General features: G+C 43.7%; 1 protein-coding gene across 4 annotated transcripts in view; it reads right to left on the bottom strand.

Annotated features, from left to right (window-relative positions):
- Positions 1-22,716, bottom strand: part of TMEM63C (transmembrane protein 63C) — a 739,018-nt gene that overhangs the window by 165,641 nt on the left and 550,661 nt on the right. For all 4 annotated transcript variants that reach the window (XM_078659954.1, XM_078659953.1, XM_078659951.1 and 1 more), the window contains 2 exons: positions 6,664-6,817; positions 5,716-5,822 (listed from right to left, as the gene is read on the bottom strand). In XM_078659954.1, coding sequence (XP_078516080.1) covers positions 5,716-5,822; positions 6,664-6,817 — 261 coding nt within the window. The remainder of the gene's footprint in view (positions 1-5,715; positions 5,823-6,663; positions 6,818-22,716) is intronic.

The following is a 22,716-nucleotide window of genomic DNA, read 5'->3' as shown; positions in this document are numbered from 1 at the left end:
TGCAGCGATCAGTGGGGGTCAGAGTGCTCAGTAAACTGCAGCCACGAGGGAGCTGGTGCAAACCTCCGTGCAGCTAGGAGGCGGGCCAGTGGTCGTGAAGTACAGCGGGTGCAGCCTGTGAAGTCCGGGCGTCTCCCGGTCGATCTGGGCTTCGCGGTTCTTTTCTGCCCTGGGAGCAAGGGTGAGGAGTCCCAGCGCCGCGTCAAGGCTCTGTGCGGCCTCCGCTCTCCCGTTGTGAGGCCCAGAACTCCGCCCGTCACCCAGACCCGCGAGAAGCGCTGCAGCGCTCAACCCGCTCTCGGCGGGAGAGCCGGCTTACCCGCGGTCCAGGCGCCGGAGGTCAGCAGTCCCCGACGGCAGAAGGGTGCGGGGTAAAGAGGCCTCTGCACCCTGTCCCCAACCGTCGGCTCTTCTCCCAGGCACAGTCACAGCTCCGGGCGGACGACGGAGGACGCGGCCCAACCCCTCGTGGTCAGCCGCGGTGTGTCGTAGTGCTCAGCAGCCGGGTCCAGGCGCCCTCAAAGACCAGGCTATCTCCGCTGCAGATAGATGCGGCGATATCTCCAGTTCCACGGGTCCCAGCAGCATCAAACTCGGGTCGAGTGTGAAGGTCGCCGTCCTGCACCTTTTGCTGGCTTTTGAGTTAGGAAAAACACCTTGTGGCGCAGGATATATGTAGGATCTCTCGTCGAGGCACGGGAGCCACCAACCTAGGCAGCCATTCCGCTTGCGCGCCCTCTAGCGCCCCCAAGCACTGTATACCTGTCTTAAGTGTAAACAGAGGAGAAAGCTGCTAAAGTCATCAATGTAAATGAAGAGAGTCATTTCTGCCCTCGGAGAAAGGGATGGAAAGACAGGGAACTGCTCGCACTGTGAGTGATGAAGAACATGTACTACTCTGAGATTTAGAAGAGATAATCCAATAATGCCCTTACTGCTAGGGAAGCAACAAAAAAAACAAAGATCCTGGTGGTATGGAACATGACAGTATCCACTAAGCTCGGGTGAAAACAATTTTACTCCAACTTAATCTTGCATAAATTCCAGGATTTTTAAATTATAAATATTATGCAAAATGGCTGGCATTACTCCATTACACACGTATGATTCAATCAATCAGTCAATTAGGTGACTTGTAAGGCATGACTACTCATGCGTAAGGGTCTCAAGGTGCTGGGGAGGGTGGACGACTGCTGATCCATTGAAGGCACCCTGGTTCAGTCAAAGAGCTAGGTCTTGAGGTCCTTCCTGAATTGAGGAAGTGATGGCGATTGCCTGAGGTGGAGAGGCAGGGTGTTCCAGATCTTTGCTGTGAAGTAGGAGAAGAATCTGCCTCCAGTTGTGGTATTGTGGTTATGTAGGACGGTGGCCAGGGCCAGTTCGGCAGAGGGGAGGTCTCTTGTGGGAGCGTGGAATGCTAGGCGATGGTTCAGGTATGCACGTCCCGTGTCGTGAAGTGCTTTGTAGGCATGTGTAAGGAGCTTGAAGGCGACTCTACTGTTGACAAGGAGCCAGTGGAGGTCTCTCAGCCGGCCAGTGATGATGCTGCGGCAGGGGATGTTGGACGGTGAGTGTGGCAGAGGTGTTCTGAATGTTCTGCAGTTTTTGAGGAGTTTCTGGGTGATGCCTGCATAGAGTGCATTGCCGTAGTCGAATCTGCTGATGATGATGATTGCATGGGTGACTGTCTTTCTGGACTCATTGGGGATCCACCTGAAGATCTTTCAGAGCAGGTGTAATGTGTGGAAGCAGGATGATAAGACGGCGTTGATCAGGCAGTTCATGGCAAACGAGGAGTACAGGATGATGCAGAGGTTTTGTGTGGGGTCTATTTGACAAGTGCCGCGGGCCACCTGGAGTCATCCCAGGCGGAGCAGCTGGAGCCAGGATGAGGAATTTGGTTTCTCTGAGTTGAGCTCAAGGCAACTGTTCTTCATCAAGGTGGTGACAGCCTTCATCCGTACGTAAAAGTTGTTTTTGGAGACTGTGGGTTCGTTGGTGAGGGAGAGAATCAGCTGGGTGTTGTCGGCATAGGAGACTATGTTGAGTCCATGGTTCCAGACAATGGCTGCAAGCGTGACCATGTAGATGTTGAAGAGAGTGGGGCTCAGGGAGGAGCCCTGAGGCACTCAGCAGCTGATCTCTGTGGGTTCAGAGTTCAACTGTGTTAGTCTGACTCTCTGTGTTCACCCGGTGAGGAAGGAGCGAATCCTTTCAGGGCTTTGCCGTGAATGCCGGGGTCATGGAGTCTTGTGCATAGGGTGCGCTGGGAGAAGGAATCGAAGGTGGCCGAGAGGTCCATAAGGATGAGGGGGGCAGTTGGGCCTCAGTCAAGGAGGGTGTGGACGTAGTCTGTGGCCACAAGGAGGGCAGTCTCGATGTTTTGGTTGCTTCAGAAGTTGGATTGGAAGAGATTCAGGTTGTGGTTCACTTCGATGAACTCGGAAAGTTGGGCTTTGATGGCCTTCTTGATGGCCTTGGCAGGGAAGGGGAGCAGGGAGATGGGTCTGAAGTTCTTGAAGTCCAATGAGTCAGCAGAGGGTCTCTTCAGCAACTGGTTGATCTCTGCGTGTTTCCAGTCTTCCGGGAAAGTGGGGGAGTAGATAGAGCAGTTGATGGTGCAGCAGAGATAGGAGGTGATGGAGGTGCTGGATCTGTTAAAAATGTGGTACAGCCCATCCTTTTCATCTATGTACCTCACTGGCATAAAATCCTTGCTTTAATTAGCTGTATTAGGGGTGTGTGTGAATATGCGGCATTGATTCTTATTTTATTTTACGTTATTATAAAATGAACCGTCTCAGATCCTGGTTTTCGCATGGTACTTTAATTATCTGTATATCCTGGATGCTACTCAGCTCTTGACCTCCGGACCGCTGTATGTTTTTCTGATACTTTTTTTTTTTTTTTTTATCGATTTGAATAGCGGCCGGCCGGACTGGTTGTAGGCCCATGTTTGTATCTCCGTATCATGACAATAAAGGTTTAAAAAAAAAAAATGGGGTACAGCAAGGGGTCGGAGGGTGCTAAGGAGTGGATACTCTTCATGATTTTGAGGGGTCGTCAGCAGTGAGGGAGAGAGGGTCCTGCTGAGCAGGGTCTGCTGGGGTCCGGTGTCCCTGGGTGCAATGGTTGAGGGTAGGGTGAGGGGCTTCGGTATAGAATCTGCTGTATTTTTATTATTATTATTTTTTTTATTTGCAGTATTTATAGAGCGCGACACTCATCCCATGGGATATCACGGCGCTATGTACCAGAGAGGACTACTGATGGCGTATGCTAGACGGTTACAGTTTAGGGAAGAGGTATGTTTTCAGTTTTTTTCGAAACTGGAGGTAATTTGTGGTAGGTCTTAGGTCGGTAGGCAGGTCGTTCCACCTTTTTGCTGCAAGGTAAGAAAAGGAGCGGCCGCCTGTTCTGACTTTGTAGATGCGTTTGGTTTTAGCCAGAGCTGATTGACCCGAACGTAGGTTCCTGTTGGGTACATAGAAATCGATCTTCCCTTGAAGAATCGAGGGGCCTGTGTTATGTAAAGCCCTGTGGGCATGGCTAAGCAGTTTGAAGGCAGACCTCTGATGCATCAGGAGCCAGTGGTTTCTTTAAGCACTCCGATGCCGAGTCTCGTTTGCCTTTATTGCAAATGAGTTTTGCCGCCAGGTTTTGCAAAACCTGCAGGCGGGAGGATAGCTGTTTGTTCATCCCTTCAAATAGCGCGTTGCCATAGTCTAAGCGACTGACCAGTAGAGCTTGTGTGACTGATCGTCTGCAGTCCAGGGGTATCCAGGGAAATACCCTGGCAAGAAGTTTTAGTATGGCAAATCCCCTACCACAGAGGGATCGAACGTGATCCTTCATGGACAGGGCATCATCCATGATGATTCCCAAGTTCCTGGCATGTTGTTCAGGAGTGGGGGCCGGTCCCAATGAAGATGGCCACCATGTGGCGTCCCACGCGCGTTTGGCTCCACCGAACAGAAGAATCTCCGATTTGCCTGCGTTCAGTTTTAGATAGTGATTGTGCATCTATTGGGCCATTTCGGAAAGGCAGTCATGTAGCTTAGTTTTGGTGGTCTCAGGCCCTTCGTCCATAGCCACCATCAGCTGCGTATCATCCGCATAAGAGCAGATGCCAATGCCCCACTTCCTTCCAATGTCAGCAAGAGATGAAATATAGACATTGAAAAGGGTGGGGCTTAGTGAGGCGCCCTGGGGTACCCCGCAGCCGATGGGATTGGGCCTTGAATGGAACTGACCCATATGTACTGCCCGAGTACGATTACTCAGGAAGGAGTGTAGCCAGTTCACTGCCGTAGATTGGACTCCCTTGCTCCGGAGTATGTTCAGCAGACAGTCGTGGGATACCGTGTCAAACGCCGCTGACAGGTCAAGCAGTATCAGTGCCACTGCTCCACCTTGATCGGTGGAGGATCTGATACTGTCCGACACTGCCAGCAACGTTGCCTCGGTGCTGTTATTAGCTCTAAAACCAGTCTGGGAGGGATCCAGAAGGGAGTTATTTTCTAGATACCTAGTCAGCTGTACATTGACCAGTTTCTCCAGGGCTTTAAAGAGGTAGGGAAGCTGGGAGATGGGTCTATAGTTCTCTGGGTTGAGAATATCAGATCCCACTTTCTTCAGGAGGGGGGTCACTGAAGCATGCTTCCAAGCATCGGGGAAGGTGGCAGTGGCTAACGATTTGTTAAAAAGTTGGGTGATCAAGGGACAAAGCTAGTGCAATTTTTGAGAACACAAAGTGGGGACATGGATCCAAGGGGGATCCAGATTTAACCGTGTTCAAAACTGCTAAGACCTCATCTACAGAGAGTGGTTCGAAGCTGGTTAGGCGGGGTGCATTGCCTACGTCTGGTGAGTCTTTGGATACTTCTGGTGACACAGTAGTCTTAGATGGATTGTCTGAGTTGCCGTGGATATTTTGGGGGGTGAAGGTGGAGTATATTTTCTTGATCTTTTCAGAAAAGAAAATGCTATATCTCCTTAATCTGTGGTGGAAGAAGGTACCGAGGTTGTTGCAGAGGTCTTAAGAGGGGGGGATGTCTGTGGTCTCTGTACTGTGTTTCAGATTAAGTTCATGTAAAAATCCTATTGTGGGAGCATAGGAACAACACAAACAAATTGAATGTGAATGGCTGTTTCACGTTACATGTGATTGTGTGCTTTTTTGAGCATGAGATATGTCCTTGCATTCAAATTTGACACAAAGAAGCGTTTCACAATAAAAGATATCATGAAATGACAGACCGCCATTTTGGCTAATAAAGTCAAATTTCGAGGCCTTTTGCATATCGTTCGGAAATAAAATAGGTTAGTTTTACCGAAGCTTAGTATTGACTGCCTTTAGATTTATGAAAAAGGAAAGAGTGTTACCGTGCCCAGTGTCAAAGGCAAGAGGAACTGCTACAGAAACAGTAAGGGAGTAACGCTCCATTGCTGCCCTCAGCAATAGTGAAGGAAACATGGATCCACTAATTCTCTCTTTGCTAGCTGTACAGAAATGATGCACCACCCCAATGAAAAAACACCCCCACCACTCTAATACTCCTATGCCTATTCTGCTCCAGAAGACGCTTCAAATGCAAAATCAAGAGAGTCAATAACCCCTCATCCCGCAAGTTATTAAAAATCAATACTTCATACATACAGGATGCGCTTCGCAATCAATCTCCGTTATTAAAGGAATCGTAAAACAGGAATTACCTGGTCCAGTGGCACTCGAAGAAGGCAGAATAATACACCACAAATGGCAGGAATACTGAAAAGGCCCATAAGAGCAGTGTTGGAAAGAACTCAGTTACTATTGGATTCTGGGGACGAAAGGAAACAATATATGAGTGAGGGATCAGAGGACAAAGAGTCGGATTAGATACAGACACAGACATCAAAGATGGGATTCTGGTGCACAGACAGTGGGTTTCAGTGCATTAATGATAGATAGGTGCAGGACACTGGTAGGCTGCCGTTCTATTAGTGGAGGATACTTTTATTTTAATTCTTTCAATTCAAAATGTATGCATCTTAGATTGCACCTCACAAAAGATCAATACAAATATTGTTCTGCATGCTAATATACCTTTTTGTGCACATTTTTGATGATGAGTCAGATGATGGGGTTAGAGTTAGTATTGCACAACAATGTTTGTGAATATGGTATGAGGGTCCACTAAGAAATGAGGAACTACAAGTGGAATTTGTATTTTTAGGTCTGAGTCACGGTAATTCCTCATTTTCTCTGTACTTTCACCCAGAGATTTTAGCTGTTTTAAGCAGCTGAAATTCCTAGGTAAAAGTATAGAGATTTAGGGGGTTCTCATGCATCTCATAATTCCAATGAGGCTGGTAGGTACTTTTCTCTGGCCCCATTGGAATTAGGAGGTCACTCATAATATAATGATGGCTTTATTGAGCCCTTTAGACTCTCTAAAAGAATTTTCCCATAAGTTATAGGCTCATGCCACTGTTTCACTAGCTGATTAGTGTGAATTTTAAAGGTGGATTTATTTATGTGGACACCCACCATGTTATGTGGACCCTACGTTGTAGGTCAAGGTCTACTTTAATACGAGCGTAGTCAAAACACCTGCACTTGCATCGAAGGAGAGAGTAAGGAAGGAGCAGAAGCGGCGCCTTTCGGATAGATTTGTTCACCTTCAGGCTTTCCACAGGGTGGGTGACGTTGAACTTATCCATGGTGTTGACGATGATGGCAGGCGTGGTAAGGAAGAAGAGGAGGATGAAGAGACAGATGTTGAGGATGATGAATCGGACCCACCAGAATGAGCCACTCAAAGATAAATTCTCCCTATATTAACAATAAAACAGATTTTAAATGCATGTAGTAGGACATGGTGCAGGGTGAATACAAGGTATTGACATAAGCTTTTTTGCAGACGTAATATTACTTTTGTGAAATGGTGACTTCTCACCAGACTGAAAAATGAGTGCACGAGTAAGTGATGACTGTAAGGAACAATGGATGTAAGAGGATCCCCTTTACTTGTATACACCATATCCCCATCTACACTTCATTGAGAGCTTGTGACTTCACATACCACTGACTTTAGTCCAGCTCTGTTCAAGATTTCTTCAGACTAGCACTATGTTAACCGTCGACTTACACTGTAAACACCTGTCCCTTCCCAATAGCAAACTAAGAAAATGAAATATCAAGGGATACATCAATACTCTTTTTTAGCAGATGAGAGGCCCTAGTGTTTTTCTGAAATTTCTCCCAGAAGTCTTCGTTCATTTTGTTTTTTTAGAGTTACCACATATCGCCCCCATGCAGTCGTTTTTTCCCCTTTTGTTTTCAGACTGGGGCACCCAAACTCAAGCCTTATCTTCTTTCTCATGCCTTCTTTTAAGTAGCTTTGTTCCCACCTGAATGTCCATTTCACTACCTGTTATGCTTAATTTCTGTGGCTGTTTTGCCTTTCTCCATCTTGGGCTCATCCATTTGGCGTCTCTCCTTCCTACTCCTTACCCTTCTTACCTTTGCTCTATTTACCCTTTAATGTTTATTCTCTTCACCCTCTTATCACTCGGTCTGCCTTGGTTTTTTACATTGTCCCCTCTGCTTAAGATCCTCCTTTGGGATATTTGCCCCTGCCTAATTCGTTGCAGTTGCGGACAGACAGAATTTCATTTACTGTACTTTTTTGGGGTGCCCAATTTAAAAAGACTCCTTTCATTCAGACTGAAGGATCATTTAAGGAAACATTGTGTCAAAAACGTCTTTACGTTTTTTATTTTAAGAGTAGGTTATTTTTGTGGGAAACGTAAAGGGTATCCACAAAGTGTATAATGGTGGCCTTGCAAGGACTTTAAAACCCATCAGGTTAGCTATCCCTAAACCTGCCTCATGTAATCCAAAAACACCAATAAGGTATTGCAGTAGGGGTGGAGTCATGAAGTACCAACAACAACAAAAAAATAATATTTAATTTAAAACAGTAATATATTTTATTTAATACAGGATCGAAAAATATAAATACATATTATCAGCATTCCTTTGTACAAACATTTTAATCGTAATCAGTTCATTACCATGACAAATCATGAAAATTACAATAGGCTTAATCATAATTTTTCTTCTCTGATATGGCAACCAGAATGAAACTTCACAAATCTTTTTAGACCACTAGATTCCAAGTTGGTCTTACATAGAAAAATGAATGAGCTGATATCGACAGAGGTAAAAACAGACAACACGTTTTGCCAGATTAACTTCTTCATCAGAGCTATAGTTCTACATTCATGGTGACAAAAAAATTGAAAAACTGAAAACATTTAACACAAAAAATATTAGAAAGTCATGTTAAGAGATGAAAGTAACCAAAATGGATGCCATCCTTTTGTATCTACCTTCAGAGAAGAAAACAAGTTACTTACCTGTAACTGTGGTTCCCCAGTATTGGTAACTTTCATACATTCCAATGCTTTTGTATCATTCCCCATCGTCAGAATGGGAGTCTCGGTAACCAAAAATCACATAGCAGTAAGGCCCAGATTCTGGAAAAGGTTTGGACATGCATTGACTGCTTCCCTCGCAGCCTCCCTGGATGGAGCCTTCATCAACCAGTCGTCCAGGTAAGGGAAGACTTGAAAGTGATTCCTCCGTAGAAACGCCGCCACTGGTGCCAGCACCTTGGTGAAGATTCTTGGAGCTGAGCGAAGTCCAAAGGGTAAAACCCTGAATTGAAAGTGGCTCTTGGCTACTGTAAACCGTAGAAACCTTCTGTGCGCAAGGTGAATAGGTATGTGAAAATACGCATCGTCGAGATCAAGCGTGGCCATGAAATCCCCTGGATTGATGAGACGTAGTATGTCTTGAAGGGAGACCATCCGGAAGGATAAGGAAATGAGATAGGTGTTGAGCTCCCTGAGATCTAAAATGGGGCGCCATTTCTCTAGCGTCTTCCTCACCAGGAGGAACCTGGAATAGAATCCTTCCCCTCTTTGAGAGGAGGTGAACCGGCTCTATAGCACCTTTCAGGAGCATCTGATGAACTTCGAGCCGCAGGAGACGCAGATGTTTTGATGGGGTGGCGGCCGGGGGCTTGGATGGTGGGGTTTGTGTGAATTCCAAAGTATGGCCCTTTCAAATGATGTTTAGCGACCAACGGTCTGATGTTATCTTGGACCAATTCTGAAGGTATTGAGATACCCTGCCTCCTACCGATGATCTTCTGGAGGTGTGCACAGTAGGAAGAGCCAGGATGCCGCTATTGCCTCTTGGACGTATCCCGTCCTTGGCGATTTTGTTTTCCTCTATTATTCGATCGAGAGAAATTCGAGGACTGGCTTTTTCTTTGTTGATAAGGCTGGCGGTATTGTTGTGAGCCTGATCCGTATGATGGGTATCGCTGCTGCTGGTAAGAGCCTCTGTACGTGGTACTCTTACCTCTGGCACCTCTGAAAGGAGCTTTTCGGTACTGTAGTGTACCTAGAGACCTCGCCATCTCGGTATCCTTCTTGATATCCTGGAGAGTGTCATGGATATGTTTCCCGAACAACGCCTCTCCATCAAAAGGTAGATCCAGGATTTTATTCTGGATTTCAGGTCTGAACCAAGTCGCCCTGAGCCATCCCTGGCGACGAAGAACTGCAGCACCAGCTAGCGATCGAAAGGCAGTTGTGGCGATGTCCATGGCACAATCAATTTTCTCCATTGACGTTGCCTCCACTTCTTGTAAAATTTTCTTTGCGTCGCCTTTTGACTCCTGAGGCAGTTGATCTAGATGGGGCAAAATTTCACACCATAGTTGGCGATCATACCTGCCCAATATTGCCAAGGCATTTGCTGCCCGCACCAAAAAGACTAGCCATAGAAGAAAATCTCTTCCCAGCGTTGTCTAACATCCTACCTTCCTTATCTGGAGGAGTTGTTAAAGGAGCTGATGGGTTGCGTGACTTCCTCTGTGCAGCTCGTGAAATCACAGAGTGCGGTTTTGGGTGCCCTGTCAAAGACGCCGGACCATCCTCAGGTGCCTTGTATTTTTTTTCGAGGCGCGGTAGTACAGGGACCACTGTGCTGGGTTCTTCATTGCTTTAAGGCCTTCCTCCCAAACATGCTGAACAATGGGGATAGATCTAGTAACCTTCTTATCAGGCTCTTTAAAGTCGGTGGCAACAGAAGGCATTGGTAGCTTGAATCTGCTAGAGGCCCTCTCCATCAACTTATGGAACCCCCCCGATGTCAACTGGAGGGGAGTCCACCGGATCCGGACATGGTGAAGCCGGGTCTGGGATGACATACTCGTCCCATTCTATGCCTTGATTAGGTCTGCCATCAAAGTTTTGATCCTCATCCGAGGAATCATCGTGAGTGTCCAGTGGTATTGAAGGTACCTGTGGAACCGGTGTTTGCGGCTGAGATATCACCTGAGCCGGCAACTCTGGAGAAACCAGTGCAGGGGTCGTAGGGACCGGCAGGGCTTGCGTAGTTGGAATAGCAGCAGGCTGTGAACATCTGGATTTGTAATCCTGCAGCATGTTGTGGAGATACTGTATGAGCGAAGATGGTACAAACACCATCTCTTGCCTCGTGCACTCCTGTGGCTGAGCAGAATGTTGATACCCCACATTCCTGCAGGTACTCTCCTTCGGAATCCGTAACCTGACATTTTACTAGAAGCTGGGAAGGACTGTGTGCATATCCATACGCGACCTGATCCTCCTCATCTGAGTCGTCATCATCCTCTTCTAACAGCAGAGCTGGAGGCAAGGGGGTAACTCTCCTCGGGGATGTCATGTCAGGTGTAATCCATCTCATGGAAATAGTGATTCTTTCCGTCGACGACAGTTTCGTCGACGATCCCGTCGACAATGAAGTTGTTCCTGGTAATGCCGCCGTCGTCGTCGACGGAGTAGACCTCGTCGACGAGCGAACAATCGACGACGAGGTGGGTGTCGTCGACGCCGTCGACGACGAGACCGTCGTCTCTCCTGCTACCGTCTACGTCAAAGTGTCGTCGTCGAAGCACTCAACAACGATACTGTCGTCGTCACCGCCGTCGACGAAATCTTCGTCCTCGCTGCTGTCGTCGACATCCTCGTCGAGGTCACTGTCACTATCGTCGACGACCCAGTCGACGTCGATCGTACCGTCGATCGTACCGTCGACGGCACCACTTACACTTTGGGCTTCAACGCCTTCGTCGACGAAGCCTTCAGCTGCGTCGTCCACAACTTGGAACTCGTCAGACTTCTCAGAAGACTGAGAAGATGGTTTCTTGAAGGCTGGAGCAGTCTTTGTCCCAGAAGAAGGTGTAGATGGTCCCTCCCTCTCCTTTTCACCGTGGTGAGGAGATTCGACCGGACCTTGGCTCTCAGACTCTCTGGGGGTCTTTTTTGAGGCCTTAGATGGACGCTCCACAGAAGGGGAAGGGGCAGGGGAAACCCTACCCCTTTTGACTGACCTTCTTGAAGATGAGGCTGAAGAAGAGTCTTCACTGTCACTGGAGACTGTGTCCTTTCTGGACTTCAACTTCTGGAGCCAGGTAAGAAGCCTACCCTCACGGTCCCGGAGGGTCTTGGTAGAAAAGGTGCGGCAGATCCTGCCGTCCGCAGCCTTATGATCAGGATAGAGGCAATATATACAATCTTTATGCCTATCCTCAACAAACAATCTTTTCTTGCCACAGGTGGAGCATGGCTTGATAAGGGCCTTCTTCTTCTCCTTATCAGACATCCTGGAAGGGACAGCCATCAATTCTGAAGAGAAATCCTGAAGAAAACACTTGGAAAGAGTTGAGATTGAGCAGAGCTCAAAGGAGACTCCCTAAGCACAACGTGCGGTAGAAAATCTGAGGTTCCTTCAGGAGGGTTCTAAGGGGTGAGGCTCTTCTGATTGGCTGATGATTAGTTTGGTCTCTTTTACAAAGAGAGGTTGATATACTACAAAAGGGAATGAGGCCTTTTCTTTCTCCTTTGTACCTACTGCTATGTTATTTTTGGTTACTGAGACTCCCATTCCGACGACGGGGAATGATACAAAAGCATGGGAATCTATGAAAGTTCCAATACTGGGGCAACATATGTATTAACACTGTTTTCATATATTATTCCATCTTAAAGTTAATGAAACACTATCTGTGTCATCTTTCATTTTATGGTTGAAGAGTAACTTCTTTTTTCTTTGTGCCAATCATTAAAAAATCAAATCAAATAACATTATAACCATCAAACCCATTAGGGATTATATAAGCAGAAGGGTGTACGTCTTATAACAGCATGAATGAGTAGTCTTTTACCAAATGTAAAATTCATATAATCAATACCAAGCAATTCATGAAAACTACCAATTTGTTCTTATAGATTAAACCCAGGCACAGTAACATTCGCATATGTACTATACATGGTAATATTGCTGCTTTCTATGGGAATACATTTAGACGGGGTTAAAGTATGATGACATCTATTATGGCTGCTTTCATCACTTTAATTAACTTTGTGCAATATTAACCTCTTTTATTTAATCCGTAGGTTGTATTTGAGAGCCACAACATACCACCTGGAGTAGGATTAGCATCATACAACAATGGTTACGTTTAATATACGTTCAGTAGATTTGTATACTTGTTTAACACCTGAGAGGTGCATGGCTCAACCTTTTGCTTCCTTTCTGGAACAGAAGCATCTGATGTTTCAACAAGTAAAGGCAATGGGTTTCCCCTTTGATCTTTGTTGACAATTTTTTTTTGTCAATGTTGAGCAGCATTGGCCACAAACAAAATGTTCCATTAATTATGCATAGTCGTACATGCATCTCCATGCATGCACATGTCGGCTGAAACCAAACGCCGGTTACTTTAATTACGTCCAATCCTGAATAACGATGCACACTCAGAGGTTGAGAATTCTTCACCAAAGATTTATTTACTGCAAAACGCTACGCTTTTCGACACCAACAGTGATCAAGACACTCCTCCTTGCTCCACCAGGATACTGCCAGCACAGGAAACGAGAGCCGACCCAGGCTTGTGGTGAATAAATATTCTTTTAATTTTTTATATCGCCACCAGGCCTTGATCACATGATGTGTATATATATATATATATATATATATATATATATATATATATATGTTACGGTTCACAAAGCACAGTAAAGACTGTGCCGATGCACTCCACTTCAGGTGGCACATTAATCACTCAAACAGTCGGGTGTACTAGCCAAGGTGGTGTTTTTATTTCATTTCGGTTCCACACACAGGTACATGAAAACAGCCCAACGCGTTTCAGCGAACCAGTCGCCTTGATCAAAAAAAATATATATATATATATATATATATATATATATATATATATATATATATATATATATATATATCCAGCTTGCTAGTCTGACGGGCATACATCCGTCTGCTACTCCGCCACCGTGAGGTCGCCTGGTTGGCGAGGGGAGACCACTCTTGCTCCACACATGGGGCGCCAAGACTAAACAGGACTACCAGTCCCATCAGGCACTGGGACATTTGGACTGCCCACCAGGGGCGTGCCATGGCCATTATCAGGGCTGGTACCTGCATTCCCATTATCAGTTCGCCAAATCCTCTGAAGAGAAGGCGGGAGCCTTCGAAACGCGTCAGGAATACCACGGCGAAATGGGATTTGAATCACTTTTTCTTGAGCTCCTCAGCTATTCAAGCACGCTGTGGCAAGAAAGGAGAGTTCAAGTTTCTCCCCGCGAGTGTGGCTGTGTTTTTACACGCGAGCGCATATATATATACATATATATATATATATATATATATATATATATATATATATATATATATGTATATATATATGTATATAAAGCAAGGCAAGAGATGCACTGCCATTGAGGGCTGAAAGCAAAAAGAAAAAAGTAGCCTGCTAACTGTGATGTTTTTCTGCTTATGTACCAACTGCATTTCACAACACAATTTTTCATATATAGTTTCATTCAATCGACTATTGCGCTGTCATGCCCCCATTCATACTACTATTAAAACATTGGCATCTGTGCATCACCCAAGAAGATGTGTTTGATAAATTTAAAAGGCTTGATACATGTACAGGTTTTTTAACCAGGAGAAAAAATATATTTGTACTATGAACACCTGTTATAAAGGAATCTGATGTACTGATGTACTATATTTTACTATACTTTCTAATCATTTATGTAGGAGTTAAAGAAATGTACTTTCGTCTTCCTGTGAAATAATGTTGAGCACAGTGTATTCAAAACAATGTTTTTTTAATAGTAGTATGAATGGTATGTATGAAGATTGAGCGTGTTTGGTGTTCTTAGGGGACATGGCAGCGCTATAGTACATTGAATGAAACTATGTATGATAAATTGTGTTGTGAGAAATGTGTAAGTCCAGGGTATGTTTATATTTAATTAAAAAAAATAGTGTTGCCACTAAAAGAAAGATTTTGAATAATTGAATATATGACTTGTTTTGCCATGCGGAGGTCTTTTATAGACCACACTACATGCTGAATTGTTTCTAGGTGCTGATGCAGCACATGGAAAGGCTAAGAGATGCATGAGAAATAAACCTTGCTTCGAGTAGTTGTTGTCCCTTTCAGATTACAGAGCGGGCAATGCATCTGATATAACATCAGACTCTTCTTGATGTCCAGAGACATGCAGACACAAGAATGACAAGCAATTTTGTAGTATCTGGACGGATCTACAAGCACCACTGCACAGTTTTCAAAATATCAGAGGTGAAGAGTGATTCACGATGAACTGCTGCTCATGCATGCTTGCCTCCACCTACCCACATATTTGCAATGTTCATGCACGAAGGAAGAAGTGAAGTCTCATAATCCTACTCTATTATCTATTATGAGGTGTGGATGAAAAAGCATCTTTTTCACATCAGCGGCAACTTCATGTACCTGCTGTAAATTTTCTAACCCACTCCATTCAAGGTTGCCTACAGATCCAGTAAAATAAAATCAACAAGGAGCCTCAATCTGCCATGGACAGATTATCATCATAAATGATTGTTGGGGGTATGTTGTATGCCTTGACCAAAACCAAAGTTCACGGGTCCAGCAAATCATATAACATCTAACTAAAGTGTCCAATTCAACCTGAGACTTGCAAAGAGGAAGATACTTCCCATCCAGTGAACGACTTATAAAAGATATGAAAAAACAATGGTGTATTAATCGAAAAGATATCAAAGTACAGAAAACCGAAGATAATGATAGTAGCAAAAAATATTTGTGCAGGTAACTTGAATATTTCACAAGGCTCATGCCTGCACGCTAATAAGATTCCCCTCAGTCATCATGATAAGTAGCCAAGAATAAAAGGAGAGTAGTTTAAATACATTGACAAGCTGAAACACACCAACAAGCATACAGGTATATACACAATTCAATTGAACTGGCGGTACCCTGTTTCATGCGCATGCCTAACAAATATTTTGCTCCACAATAAACCATCCATAGCTCACTGTATAAAAGGAAACAATGCTTCTCATAAGTCTCACATAAAAGAATGAACATCTAATAACTCTTTGAGATGCAGTGGCATAACAAAACACAAGGGGGCCCCCTGCAATATACTGCACGAATGCTTGTATTCCTCTAACATATTGCATATACGTCTCTAAGGTGAAAGAAATCGTTATTTGACAAAATATGATGTCCATGAAATTCATTTTCCCCTTAGTTTAGTTTAAAAAGGCGTCCTTTAGTGTGCATAATTGTATAATCAGAAAATCATTTTCTTCATTACATTATTGCCACCAGGACCACAAATGTAGTTGAAATGAGTCTTTTAGCCGCTGATACATTATATGCAAATATTTATTTTGGCTGTCACAAGAATCGCACATTTTATACTGTGAATTTCCCTCTATTCATCAGTCCCCTAACAATTCTTTTAAAACGTATATTGACAGATACTGATCATATGGTTGGAAAGAAGATTAATGACATATGTGAGAAAACACAGTATGTATATCTGCATATTATTAAATTCACTCCCAGTAGAGACTCCACAGGGTGCAGCCTCGACTGAAACAACATTCGCAAAAATCTTGGACAGCTAGGTTAAGGCAACCATGAGCATCCATTGCTACAACCACTAAGGGTCAAGGGAAGATTTTTTCCATAGTGGAATGAAAATATCTTTTTGATATTTTTGCGAATGCTAGAGATTCGTCTCTAGAGACAGCTAGGTCGTCTTAGGCAGCTAATAATGCAAAACAAAGACAATATTACAGACTTGCTAAAGACAAGTAACAATAGGCCTGGTAGAATCAAAGAATACTTGCATTAGGCAAAGGTATCTAATGACGCCAAGTGTACTAGAGCATAAAGGTTTAGGGTTTGTGGTGGCTGCAATTTTAGCGACATTGATCATTACCGCATGCCATTCAACATTCAAGATTTTTTTCGGTTAGGCTTGAAACTCACTCATTTATATCTTTAAAGTGAGATATTGAAGACCTGCAAGAGTGCAGGAAAGTGGTTACCATTTTTTTTTTTTTTAAAAAGGTTCCTCCTCCAGGATGTCTGCCCATTGGTTAACCTACTTCTGGAATAATAAACAGATACACAGAGGCTACAAACAACTTTCAACCTAATAAGTATATAAACCCTACAGGCTAGAGATGCATCTATGATACACAATTTACTTTATACTTTTCTGCAAGAAATATTTTTTTTTATATAGGGTATAATTGTGCATCTTTATTGCAACCCTGAGGCCCTAACACAAACAAAATATTGCACTTTGCAACCTACTTATCGGAGAAAGCCAAGAAAACAAGTTACTTACCTGTAACTTTGGTTACCCAGTATTGGTAACTTTCATAGATTCCCATGCTTTTGTATCATTCCCCGTCGTCGGAATGGGAGTCTCGGTAACAAAAATACCATAGCAGTAGGTACAAAAGGGAAAGAAAAAGGCCTAGGCCTCATTCCCTTTTGTAGCATATCACCCTCTTTTTGTAAAAGAGACCAAACTTAGGCATCAGCCAATCAGAAGAGCCTCACCCCATAGAACCCCCCTGAAGGAACCTCAGACCCTCAGATTTTTGTAGCCGTTGTGTAACAGTCACCATATCTTCTATAGGCTGAGCTTTCCTCTGGGAGGTGGGTGGGCGCATGGGAATCTATGAAAGTTACCAATACTGGGGAACCAAAGTTACAGGTAAGTAACTTGTTTTCTTGCCCCAGTATTGGAACTTTCATAGATTCCCATGCTTTTGTATCAAGCAGTTAGCAATAAAAAACACAGTTTGTGTAATAAATGCATTGTAATAGCCAACATGACATAAAGATACAAAATGTGCAAAATAACGGAAGGTGGGATAGAAAGGAAAGCTCACCAATTATTGGAAGAGGGTCCTCAGGACAGCCTGGCCCACTGCCGCATCCTCTTTCTGTAAGGATTCCAAGCAGTAATGCTTAGTAAAGGTGTGGACGCTGCACCAGGTAGCAGCTCTGAAAATGTCCTTAATCTGCACCCCCGCAAAGAGGGCTGTTGAAGAAGCCACTGATCTTGTGGAATATGCCCGAACCATGCCAGTCAGTGGTTTCCCTGCTGCAGTATGGCAATGTAGAATGGCACTTGTAATCCATCTTGCTATCCCCTGTTTTGACATCGGGAGACCTTTGCTTGGACCACCAAAAGCAACAAACAATTGAGAGGATTTCCGAAATCCTTTGGTACGATCCAAATAGAATTTTAAACATCATTGCACATCCAGAGAATGCAGCGACTTCTCCGCTGGTTTAGCCGATTGAGGAAAGAACGCTTTCAGAATAACTGGCTCGTTCAAGTGGAAGTCCAAGGGTACCTTGGGTATGAACCTAGGGTTAGATCTCAAGATAACAGTGTTCCTTTTAAATTGTAGGAAAGGCTCCTGGATTGTAAGAGCCTGCAATTCTCCAATACGTCTTGCCGATGAGAGGGCGAGAAGGAGAGCCAATTTCAATGAAAGGAACTTCATGTCAGAACAATGAATTGGTTCAAATGGGTTTTTCATGAGTTGAGTGAGGACTAGATTTAGGTGCCAAGTAGTAGGCGGAGACTTCACTGGTGGATAGACCCGGGTGGTGGATAGACCCGGAGCTATTATTGCATTTATAATACCAACTATAATGGGTACCAACGTAGGAGGTATACTAATTTTTCTGACTCTGGCTCATCTGGTTCGGACGGTGACAATTATCGAGACTCAGGCAGTGGTCAATTTAACTCTAGACCCTTTAGGGGTAGATCTGCCCTAAGAACATTCCATGGGAGGGTTTTTTTTACCCAGGGGCCAATATCGAGGAAGGAACATAAGATGGCAGGATCAGGGAGCCCAGCAACAAATGAGCCCTCAACCTCCTCAACAGTATGTAAGGACTCACAACCAGCAGTACTGGTGGTAGATGATACTTCTGTTCCTGCCACCGATATTGATGGTGACTTACCCATCTACAATCTATCATCTACTACACTGAGACCAGAAGATATACAGCTATTGAGTAGAGGCTTATCATTCGTTCCTAGCACCGGTCTTAATAAATTCAAATTATATGAGGACCTTTTCGCCTTCCTTAGGAAGGTTAGACTTAATAGATTCTTCTGTGACCGGGCCCCCATGGAGGAAGATAACAACGTATCAAGGTGTACACCTCCATCCACCTTTACACCTACCCTTGACATGGTGGGTCCCGAGGTACGTATTTTTGAACAAAGTGTACTACGTGATACTGCCCGTATTGTAAATAATCCGTACAAACCATCCTTTAACTTATCTAGGTTAGAAAGTACGTCCCTGAAAAGAATGAAAGAGGATTCTACTCTCATGATTAAGCCTTGTGACAAAGGTGGCAGGATCGCCATCTTTGACAAAGGTACCTATGATCAAAAAATGACTAGTATGCTGGCAGTAACTGACCATTACAGACCAGCCCAGCGTAGGGAACTTGACAGACTTAATGCTCAGATTCGTGACATGACACTGGCAGCCCTTACTGAGGGTTTCCTCTGCGATGACGAATATGTTTTCCTCAACAAGACCTGTCCAGTTACTTCTGCCCTTTACGGTCTTCCTAAGACCCATAAGTCAGAAACTGACCCTCCCATGAGACCAATAATATCAACTATTGGCTCAAGTACAGAACCCTTATCCAAATATGTGGATTCGTTTTTGTGCCCTTTAACTCATCGGTATACTTCCTACATTCGCGACACTGGCGACATTATTAATAAAATAGAGGGAACCCCATTCAATCAAATGACTGACATTCTGGTGACGCTCGACATTGAGGCATTTTATACCAACATCCCTCAGTGTCGAGCGCTACTTGCAGTGTCGGCTCTACTACAAAGATTCCCAGACAACCGGCCAGATAATTTTATCCTTCAGTGCCTTGAGACGGTACTGATGAATAATTTTTTCGAATATAATGGATCCCTATTCAAGCAAATTAAGGGTACTTCAAAGGGGGCATCTTGTGCCCCCAGTGTGGCTAATACGTTCATGGGAGAGTGGGAAATACAACACATCCATAATGAGATGTCACCATTTTTTGAAAATGTATCTATATGGAAACGCTTTATAGACATTTATTTTATTTGGAGTGGTTCAGTTGAGATGTTACAAGCGTTTATCCTTTGGCTTAATGCCAGTGACCCCAATTTGAAGTTCACGGTGAATTATAGCCATGTCCAGGTGGATTTCCTAGATATTAAGATCGATGGCACCAGTGGACAATTAAAGGTGAGCTTGTTCAGGAAAAGCACGGCTAAGAACACGATCTTAGAATTTAACAGCTACCATCCGAACTGTCAACGGGAATCCATTCCGTTTGGCGAATTCTTACGGATTCGCCGTAATTGTATGGACTTGACTTCTTTCCACAAACATGGAGACGCACTGAAAGAGCGGCTACTCAAAAGGGGCTATCCTCACAGGCTTGTAAGACACTCCTGTAAGAGAGCGAAATATTATGACCGGCAAGCATTATTACAGGGGTCCAAACGTCCTAAACAAGACCGGATAACATGTATAATTAACCATTCCACGCTCAATTTCAAATTAAGGAATGTCATTAACAAAAATTGGAAGATCCTGAACTATGACGAGAATGTCCCAACGTTACCATTGCCCTTGTTGGCATATAGACGTAATAAGAACTTAAAAGATATGTTGGTTCATATACGCCCAAGTAAGAGACCATTGTATGTGAATCAACGATCTATAACAGGCCTACCGATTATACTAGGCAACCATAGGTGTGGCTCCTGCCATGCTTGTGATGCAGCCATCGTATCAGATGTCATCTCATAACGGAAAGGAAATCAAACTAAGTCATCTTTCCAATTGTCGTAGCAGTAATATTATTTACATTCTGTTTTGTAGCTGTGGATTAGCCTATATAGGAGAAACTGGCCGAGAATTCCGTTTACGCTTCAGTGAGCATAAGTCTGCGATTAGAACTAAGAAGTTGTTAGCACCACTAGTACAGCATTGTGTAGACATGAACCATAGTGAACAAAAATTAAAATGGTCAATTCTTGAGAAAGTTCAATTAAAAACAGGACAACCAGTGGAAGTCACACGCAAAAAACGAGAAACGTTCTGGATTTTCCATCTTGATTGCGTCAAACGTGGCCTCAACGAAGAAATAAACTGGTATGTCACCAAATAATTGAGCTCCCTTCTGATATCTGTATTGACATAGGAATCTATCTTGTAGAGTCACATATTTATCATCTTATGTGATTTTGATTCTATTTGTTATTATATCATACGTGTGTTAGCATGCATATATTTTGATTAATCCCTTTTTGAAAATCTAAGGGAACTGTCTTTGTATAACTTCTTTTGCACTATTTAGAGGCAGGATCAGTTACAGATTTAATAATTTTCTCTTTATTTTATTTTTTGGTTTTTTGTGTTCACTTGTTTCAATGCCAAAATACTACAGTACTATTGAATGACTATGGTCATCTAATTAAATGGTTCTTTAGGTATATTTGTTGCACTTGTCACTTCTTAGCTTTTTCTTTTCACTCGGTAGTTTTATTTTCGGTTATTTACACACTGCATCCCTTTTAATTGAGATTTTCGCTAGTATGCCCCATTTCAATATGGTGGCAGTATAGTGCGTCTTCTATTTTTAGTCAAACTCTTCTCACATCATGATCTTCCGGGTTTCTGCTATGTATCGCGATACCTCGCCGCGAGCGACGCTGCTTATAAACAATCTCCAGATGCCTGACAATTTCCCCTTTGTTCGGAGTGAACCAGGAGACGGACACGCCATTATTGATATCCTACCGAAGCTAGGTGAGCGCTAGGACTCCGGTACTCGTAATGTTATACTATCTTTACCGGCGACTGGGGCATTTCTCATTGACGCTTCTTATGTGTCCGCGAAGTAATCAGGTGACTCCTCCTTTGTAGACTCTGGGTGGGGGCATTAGCGGTCCTTCCCATTATTGTATTTTGTCCTAAATCGCCAGGTATCGGATCATTAGAGAATATTTAAATTTCATGTCAGATAAGGTAACCAGTTGTTAGAGTTGCGCTTGCAGTACTAGTGATCGAGCGACCGCGAGAAATGAAAGCCGGTTCCCTGCTCTATTGGAAAGTGTTTCTCCATGTGAGATTGACCTATTGGCCTACGCACAGCGTGTGACTGTCGCCTCCTGTGTATCCGGAAATCAATACAACCAAGTCACCCCCCCCCCCCCCTTCCCCCTGTACCACCCCCCCCCTTGTCTTGATAAAGATCCGCGTGACCACCAACCGGGGCACATTAGGATCGAAACGTCGACGCACAGTACTGGTCAAGAACCCTCCGGGAACGGGCACAGTCACCATCCGTCTCCTTGGAGTATTAACTCAGAACTCTGACCGCCAAAAATCTTTCCCCTCGCCCATTCTTCCTTGTATAAACTTTGTAAATATTTGTAAATAAGTGTCACTGAAATTGTTGCACTATTCACCTTGTTCACCAATAGTCACTTTTTCACTTATAATTGAAATTGAAATGGAATGAAGTAATTCCGGTGTTTTAATGTGACTTTGTTCTTTCATAAAAATACTTTGAATTTTATTTGTTGTCAGAGAGGTTTTCTCTTAAAATTTGTTATCTTCTGTTATGAGCTAACCTAGCCTTCACGTAAAAGCAATTGATTCACCCGACGGAACCATTTTTGTCTTTAACCATACATACCCAGGTTCTGAGGGACACAGGGTTACCCCTTTTTGGTACAAACATGCAGTACTAGTCGAGCAGAATATTATTCGTGTCTCTTTTATATATCAACACAGTGAAGGAACTAGACGTTAGGGACACCTTTACAGCGTCATTGTAGCAGATAATTATTTGTGCTCTGCCTATGTAAACCTGACGGAGGGGTAATATATTAATTAGTTTCCCTTGTCTTACACACATAGGTCCTAGTGTTCCTATTCAAGCAAGTTGGAAGTCCTCTTATTTGTTGGTTAGGCTCACTTTTGGCATTTAGGTCTTAATTATCGTACCAGATGGTATTAGAGCACGACCTCCTCTGGCCATTCTTCCATCATTTATTGACACACTTGGAGATGTCGTGTATATAGTACTTTTTATTCAATTGAGATTTGGACCTTTTATTTAACAGGACTCTGAAAGGTTTGGCTGGCGTACTCCTACAAAAAATTATGAAATTCTAATTAGAAGCTGGATTTACAAGACTCTGTGGACAAATCTACTA

The sequence above is a fragment of the Lissotriton helveticus genome, chromosome 9, assembly GCF_964261635.1.
Source record: "Lissotriton helveticus chromosome 9, aLisHel1.1, whole genome shotgun sequence".
NCBI classification, from domain to species: domain Eukaryota; kingdom Metazoa; phylum Chordata; class Amphibia; order Caudata; family Salamandridae; genus Lissotriton; species Lissotriton helveticus.
The sequence above is the reverse complement of the archived record's forward strand: the minus strand, read 5'-3'. Positions and strand labels throughout refer to the sequence as shown.